At 48.1% G+C, this 17130-nt stretch overlaps 1 protein-coding gene across 12 annotated transcripts in view; it reads right to left on the bottom strand.

The window, feature by feature from the left end:
• Window positions 1-17130, bottom strand: part of TENM4 (teneurin transmembrane protein 4) — a 3057282-nt gene that overhangs the window by 423226 nt on the left and 2616926 nt on the right. For all 12 annotated transcript variants that reach the window (XM_032296006.1, XM_032296008.1, XM_032296015.1 and 9 more), the window contains one exon: window positions 3421-3708. In XM_032296006.1, the coding sequence (XP_032151897.1) occupies window positions 3421-3708 (288 nt within the window). The remainder of the gene's footprint in view (window positions 1-3420; window positions 3709-17130) is intronic.

The following is a 17130-nucleotide window of genomic DNA, read 5'->3' as shown; positions in this document are numbered from 1 at the left end:
CATGCTGACCCTGGGCCTATACTGAGATAGAGCAGTGAACAGCATACACTGCCTGACTTTACAGAATTCTCTGTCAGGTAGGGGAGACAAAACCAAACACATGGTTAAGTGTGCAAGTTCAAAGTGGGGAGATCCACAGAGAGTGTGCTTGGAGTGCAGAGGCAGAAGGTGGGATATTGGGGTGAGGAGCTTAGAGGAGAGGTTTGCAGTGAGAGAGAATGTGGAGAATGACAAGTGAGAAGGCAGAAGAGGTGGATGCCCAAGCATTAGGGGGATCCTGGGCCAGGACCAAATAGGACAAGCCTGCAAAAGAAAGTGAGAGGGAACTGCTGGAGAGGTAGGAGGGGAGCCAGCAGAGATGGCATCCTATTACGACGTGTGTTTCACACTTACAAACAACCCTTGTGCTCCCGGGTGTGTCCTAGTCATCTGGATCTAACACATATCACACCTGCTGCAGGGTAGGTGCCCCATGAAAGTTAGCTAACCTCACACACATGCACACACACTCTGGCAGTACTTTAGACAATAGATAAGGGGAGAAGCAAGAGGGGAGGAGAGACCAGCTGGGGTGCTGCTGCTGTACGGGGCTGTGGCGGTGGGCGGAGGTGTACCTCAGGCCTCCTTCCCAGCTGGCTCAGGCTGGGAGAGCCTTGACGCCAGGTTACAGTCATGAAATACTTCCACACAGCTTGGTAAATAACGGATGCCAAGCCACCTCAGTACTTCCTTCCACACTCAGTGCCTCTCAGCCTCTGCTCCGGCTGCTCCAGCCCCTTCCTGATGCCCCCTATCTCCTCATGATCCAGTTACTAAACAAAGGGCTAATGTCAGCAGACCGGGCACCACAGAAGCCTGTGGGCTCTGCTCGGTGGCCAGGCAGACATTCGGATTGGTTAGAAGCTGGGCCAACCAGATGTTGAGAATTATGCATATTATTCCTCTGTGTCCTACTCCAATCTGCCCTCCTATTTTGCTCGCCTTCTAAGAAAAAAAGAAAATGCCAAATTAGAGCCTAAATTCCTTGTCTGCGTCCCGCTCCCCCTGCACATCACACACCCTGGCCACTGTCTGATCTATACTCCTCTCTCCTGTCCTGCTCTTGCCCCGTGCCCCCATCCACAGTTCTATCTGTGCTCTGCTGGGCCAGCCCTCTCAAGAGAAGCCGCTCTCGTGTTATGAAGAATGACTCTTACGTTAAGTGAAAAATCAAATTTGTTTGCAACAAGCAGCCTGGGCTGCATTGATTTCCATATGGCTTGTTCTGCATACCCTTTTAAGGAGCCAGACTCAGCATCAATACCAGTGAGCTAAGACATCTCGGGACTAGAGAAATGCAAGGTAAGGGCCCACTCTAAGGGTTCAGTAATCCTCTTGAGCCAGTCAGCTCCTCTGATGTGTGAGTTTGGAAGATTTATTTCATCCAATTTAAGAAGTCCTCATGGTTTACTTGCTTTATGTCTGTTTGGCCTCTTTCCTGAGGCCCAGGGCATGAGTTGACATTCCATCTCACTCAACTGTGCAGTCTTGGGCTGCTGATCACCTGAGCTTCAATGTTCTTGTCTTTAAAATGGGATGATAATCTATGACCTGCTACCTTCAAAGGATTTTTGAGGATCCAGGGTGATAATTTGAGTATTTTGTAAACAGCTACGCACATGCCTGCCTATGAGATGAGAATGCTTATTTGTTATTTACAAAGACAAAAAGCTGCTCCTTCCCTGAGCCTCTGGTGCTAGCTCCAAGCCAATCAGGGTTCACTGAGCTCTGTCGCTTATGGGCAGGACAGAGAGAGAGAAAAACTTCAAGAGACCATTGTCTCTTCCCCTTAGTGAGATCCAGAGGTGACAATTAATAGCAGGTAGCATTTCTGAAGCATCTGTTCTGTGCCAGGTACTGGTGTCAAGTGTTTTATTTACAGTTCTCATCAATCATCATCACCTATTAGGTACTATTTATCCCTTTGCACAGGTGAAGTAGCCGAAAATAGTAAAAATGGCAGAGCCACAGTTCAAATCTAAGTCTGTTTGATGCTGGAGTTTGAGCCTTAACCATAAGCTGGGAAGGGGGCTGCTCATTTTTCAAGCCTCACAGGCAGTCCTGCTAACAGGTCAGCTTTCACGTGGATACAGGCCTGTGGGAGAGACTGGAAATGAAGAGGTCACAGGTGTGTGTGTGTGTGTGTGTGTGTGTGTGTGTGTGTGCGCGTGTGGCCAGCTCCTCTTACCTCTGTGATCTTGGGCAAATGATTCACCCTGGGGTTGTTGTAAGAATTAAATAACATTGTCAAAATGCATATAAATTACATAGCACAGTGCTCAGCTGACCCTGTCTATGAAGTGGGGGAAGGCCAGAGCAAAACCAGGGTGGGCTGCACAAATTGTCCAGGATTGGTCATGACCTGACAGGCATCATAGAGGGCTCACGCCTCTGCAGGCAGAAAAACAGGAATCATCGAGGCACCAGGGCAGGAAAACAGTATCATGGCAGATCTGGAAACCTGAGCAGTTCAGTGCAGCTGGCCCATAAGTGGTGGAGTGTGGAGAGTCAGGGGACAAAAAAGTGTAGAAAAACAGAAACAGATCTGGGGAAAGAGTTCTTTGCTAGGGGAAGCTCAGTTTAAGGGCAGCAGAGAGTCACCCCTAGCCTCATCTGGCTGCAATGCAGAGAATGGCTGGAGGTGGGCAACTCTGGGTGAAGGGCGGTGATTGAAGTTAATCCTCCAAGAAAAATGTTAATGGCTTGCACTGGGGAGTGGCAGAGGGAATGGCTAAGGAGGATGGATTTGAATACTGGGGCAGGATGAATAGGCTTTGCGGACTGCTGTAGGTAGGAAGTGCAGGAGAGGGAGCCAGGCACCAGCAGAGCCTACAGATTACTAAGTTTTCATGTCCAGCCATCTCAGGAAAGTCTTCCTCTCAAGGTCACAAGGGCTTAACACAAAGATACTGCTAATTACGTTTGTTGAATGAATAGCTAACCTAGGAACTAACATTTATTCAGCACTTACTTGCTATTATCATGCTTACCACCTAAAGGCCATCTCATTAAGTCCCCACAACAATTCAATGCAACACAGAGGCTTCTCACTCCCATCTAACAGTTGAGGACTGAGGCTTAGAGGGGAGCCTGACTCAGCTCTAGGCAGGCAGACACTGGAGCCCAGCTCCTAACCACCTCACTATGCCAAGGAGTGGGTGAAAGAGAAAATAAATGAACTAAGAATGAACTACAGGACAGGCTTTTACCAGCTACGAGTGCCCAAATGGCAGAGACTTGACACGGCGCCCGGATTGGTGTTCCGGCTCATCTGTGCCACGCCCGCCAGCCCCAGGCCCACCCGCGCCACGCCCACCCGAGCCCGCCAAACCGCACCAAACTCACCTGCGCCCAGACCCCGCCCTCCGGCCCAGCCCTCACCTGCGCGGCAGAATTCCTCTGCCTCCTGCGGCACCATGTCCTTGACGCGGCTGCCATAGGCGAGGCGGGCGTCCTGGTCGTAGGCCTTCAGGGTCTCGCTGGAGCTGTAGGATTTCTGCGGGGCTTTGCCATCCTCGCTGTCTGCGGACGAGCTGGTGTAGCGGCGCTCGGCGTCGCGGCGCCGGGTCAGAGAGCGGTAAGGCTTCCTCTCCTTCACGTCCATGGCCTCCGGCCCGCGCTCCTCCACATCCACAAACAGGGTCCTCGCCGCACTCAGGGCTGAGTGGTCTAGAGCCGGGAAACCAAAGATAGGGCGTGAGAGGCAGAGGACATTCCTGAGTTCGTCCTGGTCCTGGATTCACCGTGGCAGCGGTGTGGATAGAGAACCCCAGGCTGCAGAGGTGAGGGTACCACTCCACCACTACACAGCCCGTAAGTGCAAAGGAAACTCGCACCCAGGACCTCTAATCACAGATCTTGTCCCTTTCCGCTACTTAGCCTATTCACCTTGAAGAGGCCTCCTCCAGTGATGGGCGCCAAGGCCAGAGGGCACTGGTGGTTGGTAATGTCCGTAGATAGGAACCAAGTCTGTTTGATTCCCATCACATCCCACGTGGAACAGGGCCTGACCCAGCTCTGACCCAGGCCTCCTTAAGAATTTGTAAGATGAATGATTGCATGCAAGCACTGGGGTAAGCACTTTGCATATACGGTCTTAGTAAATCTCCAGATCTTCTGAGATGTTATTACGCTCGCCAGCCTTTTTTGGCAACGAGCTAAGGTATAAACGACCAACCCACACCACCACCAGATGATGATATATAATTTTTTGCTTTTTGTTCATCTCCTTCCACTAGCCTGTAAGCTCCATGAGAGCAGAAACTTTACCTGTATTGCTCACTCCTGGTCTCTAGCATCTAGAGCAAGGGCTGGTACACAGTAGGTGCCTAATAAATGTGTTTAATTAACCAGCTAACCACTCCCATCTGACAGATGAGGAAACTAAGATTCAGAACCTCCTTCAAGGTCACTTAGGTGTCAAGTACCAAAGCCAGTATTGGAGCTCAGATCTGTTTGACTCCAAAGCCTGCATTTTTCCTATTCCATTCTGCCTCCCTGAGATGCCTCCCTTTACTCTTGGTGCACAAAAGTGCCCTTGCAGTTATTCGGAGAATGTCTCTCATCTCCAGACTCACCCATCTCATCAGTGCCACCATTGGCACTGGGCAGCACAGTGTCTGCCCCATCCATGTGGGTGTTGCTAGGGGATCTGACTGGTGGGAAGCTCCTAATCGCCCTTTCTCCATTTTTCCCCATCTTGACCCTTCTGCCCTACACTGACACCTGTGGATTTTTGAGTTGTGATAGCACCTTCTTTCTCCTTCCAAATATCTTCTTTTGGACAGGTACGGTGGCTCACACCTGTAATCCCAGCACTTTGGGAGGCTGAGATGGGCAGATCCTGAGGTCAGGAGATCAAGACCATCATGGCCAACACGGTGAAACCCTGTCGCTACTAAAAATCCAAAAAGTAGCTGGGCATGGTGGTGCATGCTTGTAATCCCAACTACTTAGGAGGCTGAGGCAGGAGAATCACTTGAGCCCGGGAGGTGGAGGTTGCAGCGAGCTGAGATCGCACCACCAAACTCCAGCCTGGTGGGCGACAGGGCAAGACTCTGTCTCAAAAAAAAAAAGAAAAAAGTCTTCTTTGAGCTCTGGGGTAGCAAACACAACCATACAGGGTCAGGAGCGCAATACAGAAGGGAAGTAGAATCTCTTCCTCTGCACAGACATAGGGCATCGCTTAGTTTTTAGGAAACACAACCTGCTCGGTCTGGCTTTCCATTGCTCCATCTTTCAGAGCAGCATGGGTACACAAGACATTCCCCGGCTTCCTTGTCCGATTAGAGAAACAGCAGAGCAAGAGCTGTGATAAATGCTGCTGACCTCAGATCTCAGTGTCCAGGGTGGGGCCTCCATAGTCAATAGCTGGGAGGATGGGTGTATCCAAGTGCCTGCCTATGCTGCAATGCGGAAGTGTGGGTGGGAGTGTCTGGGGGGTGGGAATGTCTTGTGAATTTTTAAGACAAGCTGGAAATTTGGAGTTAGGTATAAAATGTATGACTTTAACATGTTGATCCATTATTATTATTTAATTTTAATATTTTGCAGGCCAAACAAAACAGACTGCTAAGTCGAATTTGCTCTGAGGCTAGCAGTTCCTAAATTCTGCCTCTGATCATGGACATCAGAGGCAGGTCTTTGGCCCGAAGGTCCACGATTTTCAAAGAGTGCAAACACTTGTGATTTTATTGGTGCCTCATAATAACTGTGAAGTAGAGATGACAATTATTTTTATCCTCATTTTATAGATGAAGCGACAGTGTGACCCAGGGCCATACAGTCTCCTGCCTAAGGCTCCACGGTGAGGTAGTTGCAAAGCTGGTACTAACTAGATGATAGACCGCAATGCCTCGGGGTTGTACCTTTTGGGGGGCTCCAACATGTACCCTCAGCCTCCCAACATGTGCCCCTAGCACATATGGTCCCTGGTACACAATGAGCACTCAATACATGTTAGCTATTATTATCAGAAAAAACAAACACATTTTCTTTTTAAAAGGGATAATGTAGAAAGCTCTGGCTAGGTGTCAGTTATAATTGGGGAAGGAGCACCCCCTCAGAAGCATATGTTAATAAGGCTGGCTGGGCACGGTGGTTGTACCTAGATCCAATTAAGATGAATAGGTGACACTTTTTTGGTTGCCAATTCTCAAAATATCCCCGAAAATTAATGCTGTGGCAAGGGGTGCGACCCAAGACACACATAAATAGAATTATATTAGTGAGGTTCAAGCCCAGAGCTCTGAGCTTGATGCTCAGCCTCCCAACAGCTGGCAAGACAATATTCCTCTGAGTGTCTGAGAAGCAGGATCACAAGGAATATCAGTGATAGTACTTTCTATTCCAGGGTTTTAAAAACTGTTTTGACTGCAATCAATAATTAGAAAAACACCTATGGCCAGGAATGGGGTGGCTCGCATCTGTAATCCCAGAACTTTGGGAGGCCAATGTGGAAGGACTACTACAAGCCAGGAGTTTAAGACCAGCCTGGGCACGGCAAGTCCCTGTCTCTACAAACAAAAAAAAATTTAGCCAGGCATGCTGGCACATGGCTGTAGTCTCAGCTACTCAGGAGGCTGAAACAGGAGGATAGCTTGGGCCCAGGAGGTCAAGGTTATAGTGAGCCGTGATGGTACGACGCACTTCCTGCTGGGCAAGAGTGAGACCCTCTCTCAAACAACAGCAACACAACAACAAACTGCAACATCTTACATAATAACCTAATACACACATTGATGTCTGTGAACGTGTGTGTTCATATGTATAAAAGAGAAACAAAAGATTCACAAAAGTTACTGCATGATGAGAAATGCACTTTGATATGTTCTGTCTTATTCTTTTTCATTTTTTAAAAATGACTGATTATAAATCTAAATTGATGTCATGACCCAATACTGGCTTTCAACCCAAAGCACTGTTCTAGTATAATTTGAATGAGGATTTATGGCAACTGCTGCCTCTGCCTGTTTACTTCTAACCCCTGGGTGACAATAATGATGATAATAATAACTGTAAGTGCTCCTAATGTTAGCCATTCTTAATACTAGTCGCTAGTAACTCATAATATACTAACAACTCATAATTTTAATAATGGTTTTAACAATATAGCTAATAGACTCATTACTAGCTAATATTTAATTATTGCTTACTTTTACTGTGATTATATATAACATCTTTAATCTTCACACCAACCCTGTGATACAGGTATTATGATTCACTGCAGACTGCAGATGAAAAATTGTGAGGTTAAGTATGCTGTCTAAGGTTACACAGCCCTCTCATGGTAGAGAAAAAATTGCGATCCTGAGGTTGAACTTAGTAAATGGGTATAACTGCTGTATGGGCTGTGCCGGGGAATTTTTGAGGCCCAGGCCATGCTATTGTCCTGCTTATGCCCTCTAGCAGCCCTGCTGATCCTTTGGGATCAATTCCAGTTTCCTGGTCAAAATGAAGGCTCTTGTCAGTCCGGCTCATCTCACTTCCACCTTGCTGAGCCACCTGCACTTTCCTGCCTGTGAATTCTGTGGCCTCTGCCTTGTGCATGATGTATCGTCATTGCACCTGCAGCCAGCTGATGGCCTTTTTTCATGTCTGCCCCTCCCCTTGACTAGAGTTCCTTGAGGGTAGGTAGGCCTGGTATCTGGTGCTCCCCAAATGCCTGTTAAGTGCATGCACGAATGAAACTACTTGGCAGCTACTTCATGTCTTCTTATTAAGCTTAAATGACATAAAATATTAGTAGTCCACTACCAATTAAGTGAATTATTAAGTAACTCTAAGTCTGCATTAGAGGCATCGCTCAGATGTATTTTTTTTTTAAATTTCAAAAGTAGCCCAGGCTTGAAGTATGCATCCCCCACTGACCAGCTGTAGGACCTTGGGCAAGTTATTTAACCTCTCTGTGCTTCAGCTTTCTCATCTGTAAAACCTCTTAGGGTTGTTTTGAGGATTAAATGAGTTAACATGTGCCCCTAGCATATATGGTCCCTGGTACACAATGAGTGCTCAATAGATGTTAGCTATTACTATCAGAAAAAACAAACACATTTTCTTTTTAAAAGGGATAACATAGAAAGCTCTGGCTAGGTGTCAGTTATAATTGGGGAAGGAGCACCCCCTCAGAAGCATATGTTAATAAGGCTGACCAGGCGCGGTGGCTCATGCCTGTAATCCCAGCACTCTGGGAGGCCCAGGAGGGTGGATCACAAGGTCAGGAGTCTGAGACCAGCCTGACCAACATGGTGAAACCTCGTCTCTACTAAAAATACAAAAATTAGCTGGGCGTGGTGGTACATGCCTGTAGTCCCAGCTACTCAGGAGGCTGAGGCAGGAGAATTGCCTGAACCTAGGAGGCAGAGGTTGCAGTGAGCCAAGATCGTGCCACTGCATGCTAGCCTGGGCGACAGAGTGAGACTTTGTCTCAAAAAAAAACAAAACAAAAAAGGCTGAGAAACATTTTAGGCTGTTTAATTGGTGGAAGACTATTTCTTCTTATCAGTGTGAGCCTGCTGACTGAAGACATTGGCATCGAGGCAAAGGCTCAGTAACCACAAATTATTAAGAACATAGGCACCCAAACATAGCTTCCCCATCACAAAGCTGAGCAGGGAGAACATCGTCTGTTTCTCATTTCCTTTTAATTTTTTTTTTTTTAATTTTAGGTTTAATATAGCAATTCAGCAAATATTTACTGTTTTTGAACAGATGGGAGGTCAGTCATGGCTCATACTCAAATTGGCATTGAACAGAGCGAGAAAGAAGAGGTTGGGGTGAAAGAGGAGTGACAGTGGAGAAACACTCCCTTTGGAGCAAGGGATTTCAGCGCAGTGACCTGGAGCCCCTGGCAGGAGGATGGAAGGAATGCTGGGGAAGGGGCCCACCTCACACCCTGCAGGCCCCAGCCACAGGCTCAGGGACAGAAGCACATGGCACTTATTCATGCCTAAATGTGTTTGCTCCCTCCTTACCCACCAACCTCTGGGATCCCCAGAAAACCCATGAGTGTGACATCCAAGTCTTCTGGAGATCCGACCCTTCCTTGCTCTCTCTCTGCTTCCTCTTGCTGCCACAGAGCAACCTGCCTCCCACAGACTCACATGCTACATTTCAGTCCTGCAGAGCTGCCTGCCATTTGCCAGACATCCCATACTCTTAACATTGCTGAGCCTCTACATAGGGCACTGTGGGCTCACCTAAGGGCGTCACCAGGAGGAGATGGGGGCAGGGCCATGTTAGGCTAGAGGCCAGAGTGTGTCTTCCCTGCCCCCTCTCCTCTCTAGTCCTCTGTCCGTGCCTTCTCCCACAGGTGGCCCCTTTTCCAGGCCTCCGCTTCATACTGGGCTCTACTAACATCTTCCCCTGCCCTCGCCTATGCAGGCCTAAGGGTGTGCCAGTTTCTTGCTGTTGCTAGATCCCAGGCATCTCACCATCAGGACTGGCTCTCTGAGCCTGCCGCAGCTCTGTCTCTTCATTCAAGTCTGCTCCTCTAAGCCATCTAGTGTTACCTCTGTTTTCTGTTAGTATCCTGCCCAATGATACAGCTTCACCTCTTACTTTCTGTTGGCTTTCAGCAACCATCATCATCACTGAACTAATAATAACAACAGCCACCACTTACTCAGGGTTTGCCATAGGCCAGGCAGGGGTCAAGTGTTTGAGATGATTTCATTTAGTTCTCACTACTTCTACCTCTGTGAATCGGTCCCATTTTACTGATGAAGAGCCTGGGACTTAGAGAAGTAAGATAACTGGCTTGCAGTCACACAGGAACAGACTCAACAGCTGCATATGTCCAACTCCAAATCTTCTTTTCAAAACCCTCTACCCTGACAATGACAGTATGAGCTCCAGGCTAGGAGTAAGGCCTGGAGAGACTGGGTAATTTATTCAGGAAAAGGGATTTAATGGACTTACAGTTCTACATGGCTGGGGAGGCCTCACAATCATGGCAGAAGGTGAAAGGCACGTCTCACATGGCAGCAGACAAGAGAAGAGAGCTTGTGCAGGGAAATTCCCCCTTATAGAACTATCAGATCTTGTGAGACTTAGTCACTATCATGAGAACAGCATGGGAAAAACCCGCCCCCATGATTCAATTACCTCCCACCAGGTCCTTCCCACAATACGTGGGAATTCAAGATGAGATTTGGGTGGGGACATGGCCAAGCCATATCAGTGTCTTTTTTTGTTTGTTTGTTGTTGTTTTCCTTTATGTGAAACTGGGCTTGGAGGACCTGGAAGGTTTGAACAGGGATGTGACTGTGAGGAGGCCTGGGAGACCCCTGGTGGTGATGGTGATCAGGGGATCATTGAAGACAGGAAAAGGGCTAGTAACAGGAAGATAACTACTGTTAATTGAACACCTCCTTATGTGTTGGGTACTGTGTACATTTTTTTCAAATCCCTATAACAACTTGGTAAGTTAGGTATCATTCTTTTATTCTTTATTTTCTCTTATTTACTCTTATTTTATCAATGGAATAACAAGCCCAGAGATGAACTGATTTGCTCTAGATCACATGGCTTCCAAGAATCAGGGTCTAGATTTGAAACTGAAGAAAATGTTTGAACCTCAAGACAAGGATCAGAAACCTAGTTCCATAGGCTCATTCATTTGATAAATCACTGCTAAGTCCTTTTTCTGTCCTAAGTGCTGGAAAGTATGCAAGGAGGCATCACAGAAGGCTCCCTTCTTCCCTCCTCCCCCAACACCCAGTTCCTACTCTACTGTGCCACGCCTTTTTGGAGGCATCACAGGACAAGACAGACGTGCTTCCAACTCCTACATGCTTCTATACAGTGGACAAGTCTGACAAGGGGACAGGCAGGAAAGGACAACACAGGAGCCTGGCCAAGGTGGGTCAAAGGTGGAGAGACCATCAGGGACCACTCCCCAGAAACAGTGACATCTAAATGAAGACCAAAGGATGTCGAGTAAAAGATGGTTTTGAGGTAAGGAGAGAAAAAATGTCTAGATATGTGGCTTTCAAATTTCTCTTCCCTGCAGTAAAAATAAACTTGTATTGCAATCCAGGATACACATACATCTACAATTTTTTTTAACTAAAACAAAAATTTCACAAAACGATGCTGAATCTTACTGCAAGGGTGGAATCTGATATTTTCTACTCTACTGAAATAGAATTATGAATGAGATGCCAACCTACATTCTGAAAAACACTGTTCTAGGCCACAGCATGGAAAAAGGAACCTGGCATAGACAAAAGCCCAGTTATATTCCGGGAGTTCAGACTTCGGGGAGGGAAAGATGTTGGAGAGAAAGCTTGAGAAGTGAGGAGGCAGCAGCCTGGTAGAAGAAATAAAGCAAAATCCCTAAATGGTAAATGCAAGTGGACAGTAAAATGCAAAGTGCATGTGGCAGAGACAGCCTGCACTCAGAGGACCTGGTGGGAGTCATGCCCTGCGGCTAGTTTTCAGAGGTCTGGCTGGCTGCCTCTGGGAGGCTGGAGCTGGTCTGGAAGAATGGCAAGAGTCAGGGGCTCTGGAGGAGGGGAGATATGGGAAATAAAGCTTTTTGTGTTTGGGGAGAAACTCAAGAAACAAACCTGGCCCCTTCACATGGGTTCTGGCAATATTTATGAAGGCGCAGGGGCCTGGAGCATTCACAGGGAGACTTCCATAGACAGTACAGCGCTCCAAGGAACTTCTGCCCCTGCCAAAACCCGCAGGGAAATGGGGGCTGTTATCACCTTGGGTTACCTTGCAACCTCAGATACAGCCAGAAACGAGTCAGGAAATTGACTGAATTCCTACTGGACTAAAGTTTTATAAGTTTTCCTTAACATAAGCACAGGGTGATATTTTTAGTTCTTTGTGTGTCAAAAAGGGCCCATAAATATTTCAGAGCTAAAATGTGTTCCACAAAATGTAAGTCCTGGGTAGCATCTGTGTGTATGTAGAAAATCGTGATTTTTACTTTGCTTAGTCCTTCAAAGTGTAGCCTTTGAGTCCTTTATTTTAAACTGGGGGTGGGGAGGATGGGTCATGGTGGTAACTGCTCCTGTACCAAGTATTGTGTTGGGCTTTGTGCAGACCAGAGAAGGAGGCATTGTTATCCCCCCTTTATGGATTTGGAAACTGAGGCTCAGAGTAGCAAAGTGATGCTCAAGTTCACACAATACACCAGGACTGGAATCCTGGATATCTGCTTCCCAGGTCTGTGCTCTCTGTTTTAGCACCCGAAGCACATTTCTCTGGCAGTCATTTTGGGGAATCCCTGGCCTCTTTCAGCTGTGAGACGGTGTTTATAATAATGGTGGCTAAAAGCAAGGTCTTTATATGCATTACCTCATTGAGTTCTCACCACACCCAAAGCCAGCCCCATTTTATAGACAAAGAAACCAGGATCTAGGGGGGTTAAGTATCTTGCCCGGAAGGCCACAACAAAAAAGTGACAGAGCTAGGATTCAAACCTCAGTCTGTCTGACCCCAAGGTTCAAGTTTTTAATCATAACCTACACTGCTTCCTGTGCAGGTCATTCTGTATTCTAATTGGCTTAAATGTTCTATTTGTTCTTTCAGTTTTTAAAAAAACATTATTAATTCTTCTGATGAACTGAGTCAGCACCCGGCCTGGACTCCTGGGAGAAGTGCTTTTACAGCTGCTGCTTCACACGTGCCCGGCACAGAAAGAGAACTGTTGGGACACAGACAGGGCTTTCCTGGGAGGGTGGTGGAGTGTGGCTGTGTGCCCAGCCTGGCTGCAGGGACATCCCTAATCAGCGGCTGGCAGGCAGGTGACAGATGGTGCCGCTGTCTACAGGAGCCATCTTGCCCTTCTGTTAAGAGCTTGTCAGAGGCCAGGTATCAAAGGACAGACAGCTGCTGTGTGGGCACTGCTCCTCTGATCCTGAGCTGCAGAACTGGGAGGGCTCCCACCAGAGCTACCTGACCCCCCAACAGGCTGGTCATGTGCAGGGCCTGGGACATAATAGGCCTTCCATCAACAGATGGTATTATGGTAGCTGCGTTTTCCGGATTTCTTGATCTACATCCTTCCTGCCCCCAAAGCCACGTACCAGCCAATGATTCCCTTTGACAAATGGTGGCATCTTAGAGTCAGAAAATGTGTTAGGCCGAGCATGATGGCTCACGCCTATAATCCCAGCACTTTGGAGGACCAAGGAGAGTGGATCACTTGAGGCCAGGAGTTCGTGACCAGCCTGGCCCACCTGGTGAAATCCTGTCTCTACTATAAATACAAGAATTAGCTGGGTGTGGTGGTGCACACCTGTAGTTTCAGCTACTTGGGTGGCTGAGGCATGAGAATTGCTTGAACCCAAGTGTTGGAAGTTGAAATGAGCCAAGATCGAGCCACTGCACTCCAGCCTGGGCAACAGAGTGACACTCTGTTTCAAAAAAGAAAGAAAATGTGTTAGGATTAAAAGCAACATCAAAGGTCAGCTGATTCAAGCCCTATTGGTGCCTGAACTCTCCTCAGTCCCATCCCTACTGAGTGGTCACACCAGCTCCAAAGCTGGAGACTTCACTACCTCGGGGGAAAGCTCTGGCTGCTAGACTGTGCTTCCTGATATGAGGCTGAAACCTGCCTCCTTTTAGCTTCCTTCCACAGGCCTCAGGTCTGCCCCCTGGGGTCTCAGGAAATACGCCGAATGCCTTTGCCCCAGCAATAGCCCTTCCAGACTGAAGACCTCGCTGGTCTGGGTGTCTTTGTGTCCTCTCCTCAGATTGAACATGTCTCCTACAATTTTCAAGCCCTCACCTTTCTGGTGACCTTGTCCCTGGGTTTGTCCATCCTCATTCCCTCTTTCCCATCCAACAAGGCTTTATGAGATCCTAGGCTAGACCTGGAGGCAAGGGGCTAGAGCTGAGGCAGTCTCAGCTCCTCGATGAGCCCATGGGAATGTCAGAAGGACAAACATGTCAATGGGTGATTCCAGCACAAAGGACGCAGAAGAGCAACTGGCACAGACACTCGGGGTAGGGGGCAGGCACTGCTTCAGGTGGCGTGGGCAGCAGAGACTGAAGGAGGGATTCCTGAGCCGGGTCTGAAAAGCTGAGCAGGAGTTAGTGGCGCAGGGAGAGGAAGAGGTTCTTGTTTTCTGGCCTGCCCCTCCCATGGTGTTAACTAGAATCCACTCAGAGCCTCTTGGTGCCACCTGAATGTCCCCCCTGCACCCCTTTCTCCTGTACCTGACACATGTTCCCTGGGGGCATTCGGTCACATGTGGCTTTCTCAGAAGCCAGACCCACGGGGGCCCCAGGTCCGGCTGACTGCTGTGACTCTGAGTTTCTCTGTGAGCAGCACCTTAGGAAATTGCTTCTCTTCTGTACTTTCAGCCCCAGGGAAAAATACTTCCTTCCTTCTCTCTAGAAAAAACCTTTTCCTAGAAAACCCCTTCAAGGGTCAAGCCTGAAACCCAGTTTATTGGAGTTCCAATTCTCTGTAAAAACATTTATTTTTTCTGACTTTCTCTGGGCTTATTCTGGGACCACACTAGGAAATAGAGGGAAGAGGGAGAGAGGCTGATTAATTATACGTCCCCTACTGTGTCCACTCCTAACCTGTAATTACCTGGGCTCCCTATTAGGCCTTCACTCTGTGAGGTGAGAGAAGAGAGAGACAGAAGGGAAACCAGCACCCCAGAGAGGCAGGCATCAGTTGAAGGATTCTGGAAATGGTGAAACTTAGTTTTAACACAAAGGCCTCCTCAGGCTAAAGGAAATTCTTGGTTGAACTCCACAGCTGTAGGAAGGGGTTGGACCCTTTTTTCTTCTGTCTTCTCAGCTAGATGCTGGGCCTGAGTTCATACAGCTTTGGGTCTGTGGGTAAGGCAGGATTTAGAGACCCCCTTTCTGCTCTTTCGACCCCAGAGAAGATGCTCTGCTGGGCAGGGAAGGAATATCATGATGGCTCCTCCAGGTACCATCAAGATACTTTGTGTGCACAATAGCTTCTGTCTTATAAAACTCCAGGTCCGGGCACGTGTCATCCATGCCCTGGGCATACCTGACACTGATTCTATCACAGGAGCAGAAAGGATAGAAATCTAGAGGTCATAATCAGCCTCTGATCACTGCTGGGAGGACAGCAGGGATTACCCAGGCTGTCCTTCCTGTCGGAGGCGGTGTGTGTGTGTGTGTGTGTGTGTGAGTGCACACACTTAATGGCTGCTGGCCCACTGCTGTGATTGTTAAGAAACCAAAGGCTCTATCGTAACTCTGTTCACCAGGCCTTTTGCTGTTGAGCTCTGGGATGGAACTGGATCAAGCTCAGAACTGCTGCCCAGTGGGTGTGGGCTCAGAGTGCTCATGGCTGACACAGGTGGTTTAACATCGCTGGTGGGGCAGGGGCAGGGTGGGCCTAGAGGAAAAAAAATCCTATTTTTATCCTCCTAGCCCTTACATTTCCTCCTCAGTCACTATGACTCAGGCCCTCCCTCAACTCGTGATGACTGAAGCCCATACAATGGTGGTTTGGAAGTGACCTCAGAACAGTCCTTCCATCCCTCAGCTGGTGCTCACATGGGCTCTTAGAGCAGGTAGGGTGTCCTTGGGAAAGTCCCTGAATTGCTCTGTGCCTCGACTTCTTCATCTGTTAGGAAAATACCCAAACACCTGGATCAGGATCATTAACATGTTTGGTACTGACTACATCCTGATTCATCCCCAATGCTATGAACAGATTATAGGTGCACCTAGGGTTTGCTGGGTTAAACCAAAGTGAATAAAAATTTACAGCTCTTCATATGCCACCTCTATGGTCCTTCTAGGTGCAAAGTTCTCTGATTTTCTCTTTGCCTAGTGAGATCACCAAAGCTGGAAACCTTCATGAGCCAACCATCTCCCTTGGCATCCTCTAAGTGGCTCTTTCTCTATAGCACAAATTCACTCCCTTGGCCCCACACAAGCTCCCCAGATTTGTGAAGGGGGCAACTGATTGTGCCCTCCTCATGCTGCTTAAAATGTTGTTTTTAGAGAGGTGGCAGCTAAGGCTTGGGAGGTTAGCTGACTGGTGGTCAGCAGCATCCCAGCAAATGAAGAGCCAGAAGCTGTCAGCTCCATCCTGCTTCCTTCCATGGCCTCAGTTTTCTCTTCTGCAAAATGGGTTGGTATGGAGCATCACATTTCATCTATGCCTGAGAACTGCCCTGTTGTCCCAGAAAAACGCACACGTGCACGCACACACGCACGCACAGGAATTTAAAATATTCTATCTAGGGATAGGAGTTCTGTGAGATGCAGTGATTGCAAAGGTCCTTGGGGAGGTGTGAATAGGGGTCCTCACAGCAGGAAGGGTGAGTTAGTAAAGGCATCTTGGAAAGGGATGCTATGTAGAAAGCAAGGGAGAGAGATGTGGCTCTGGCAGAATTTCACTGACATCTCTGGGTACCCAAGCCTCCACGGGGTGGAGAAAACAGCCCATAATGATAGGAAAACCCTAACTGCCTGAAGCTGCCTCCATCTCTAATAATTAAAGGCAGACTTAATAGATATTAGGGTCCTGTTTTCAGCAGCTGGGTGGCCAGGCAACTTTTATTTCAATAATTAGCTGCTGGAAGTCACACAGAACTGGAGACAGATAAAGGCAGGGCGAGTCTCTCTTGGAGCTAATTGTGCCCAGAGTTCTACACGCCTAATCAAGCCTCGCGCTGCTCCCATTCCTTTCATCCAAGGCCTCAAAGGACTTTGCCGTTAGTAATTAAGTCTCATAAGTGCCGTAAAGAAAGGGATTCTCTGGGGCAGTCTGAATGGAGAAGAGGCTGCTGGGGTGGAGGTGGGGCAGGCAGTGTGCAGCTGCCTCCAAGATGGGACAGGGATCCAGGAATAGGCCCCAGCCCCAAAGCTGGTGCCATCGCAAGCCTTTGGCCTCTGTGAATTCTGTCCCTAGACAAGATAACTGCAGACTGGGTGGCTTCAGCTGGCCACCTCCTCTTGAGACTGGTTCAGTCTTATCACGCAAAGCCTTTATACATTTCTCAACCCGGGAGATTTATTTGTTAAACACTCCAATTCAGGCAGGGGTAATTCAAAGACCACATTCCCAAATTCTTAGTTAAAAGGGAACATGAAGGATATAGTTGCCCAAGCCCCATCTGATGCTGG

Source organism: Sapajus apella, unplaced genomic scaffold, assembly GCF_009761245.1.
Source record: "Sapajus apella isolate SASKATOON/1434 unplaced genomic scaffold, GSC_monkey_1.0 scaffold34, whole genome shotgun sequence".
In the NCBI taxonomy this organism is placed as follows: Eukaryota; Metazoa; Chordata; class Mammalia; order Primates; family Cebidae; genus Sapajus; species Sapajus apella.
This window is presented reverse-complemented; position numbering and strand designations above follow the sequence as displayed.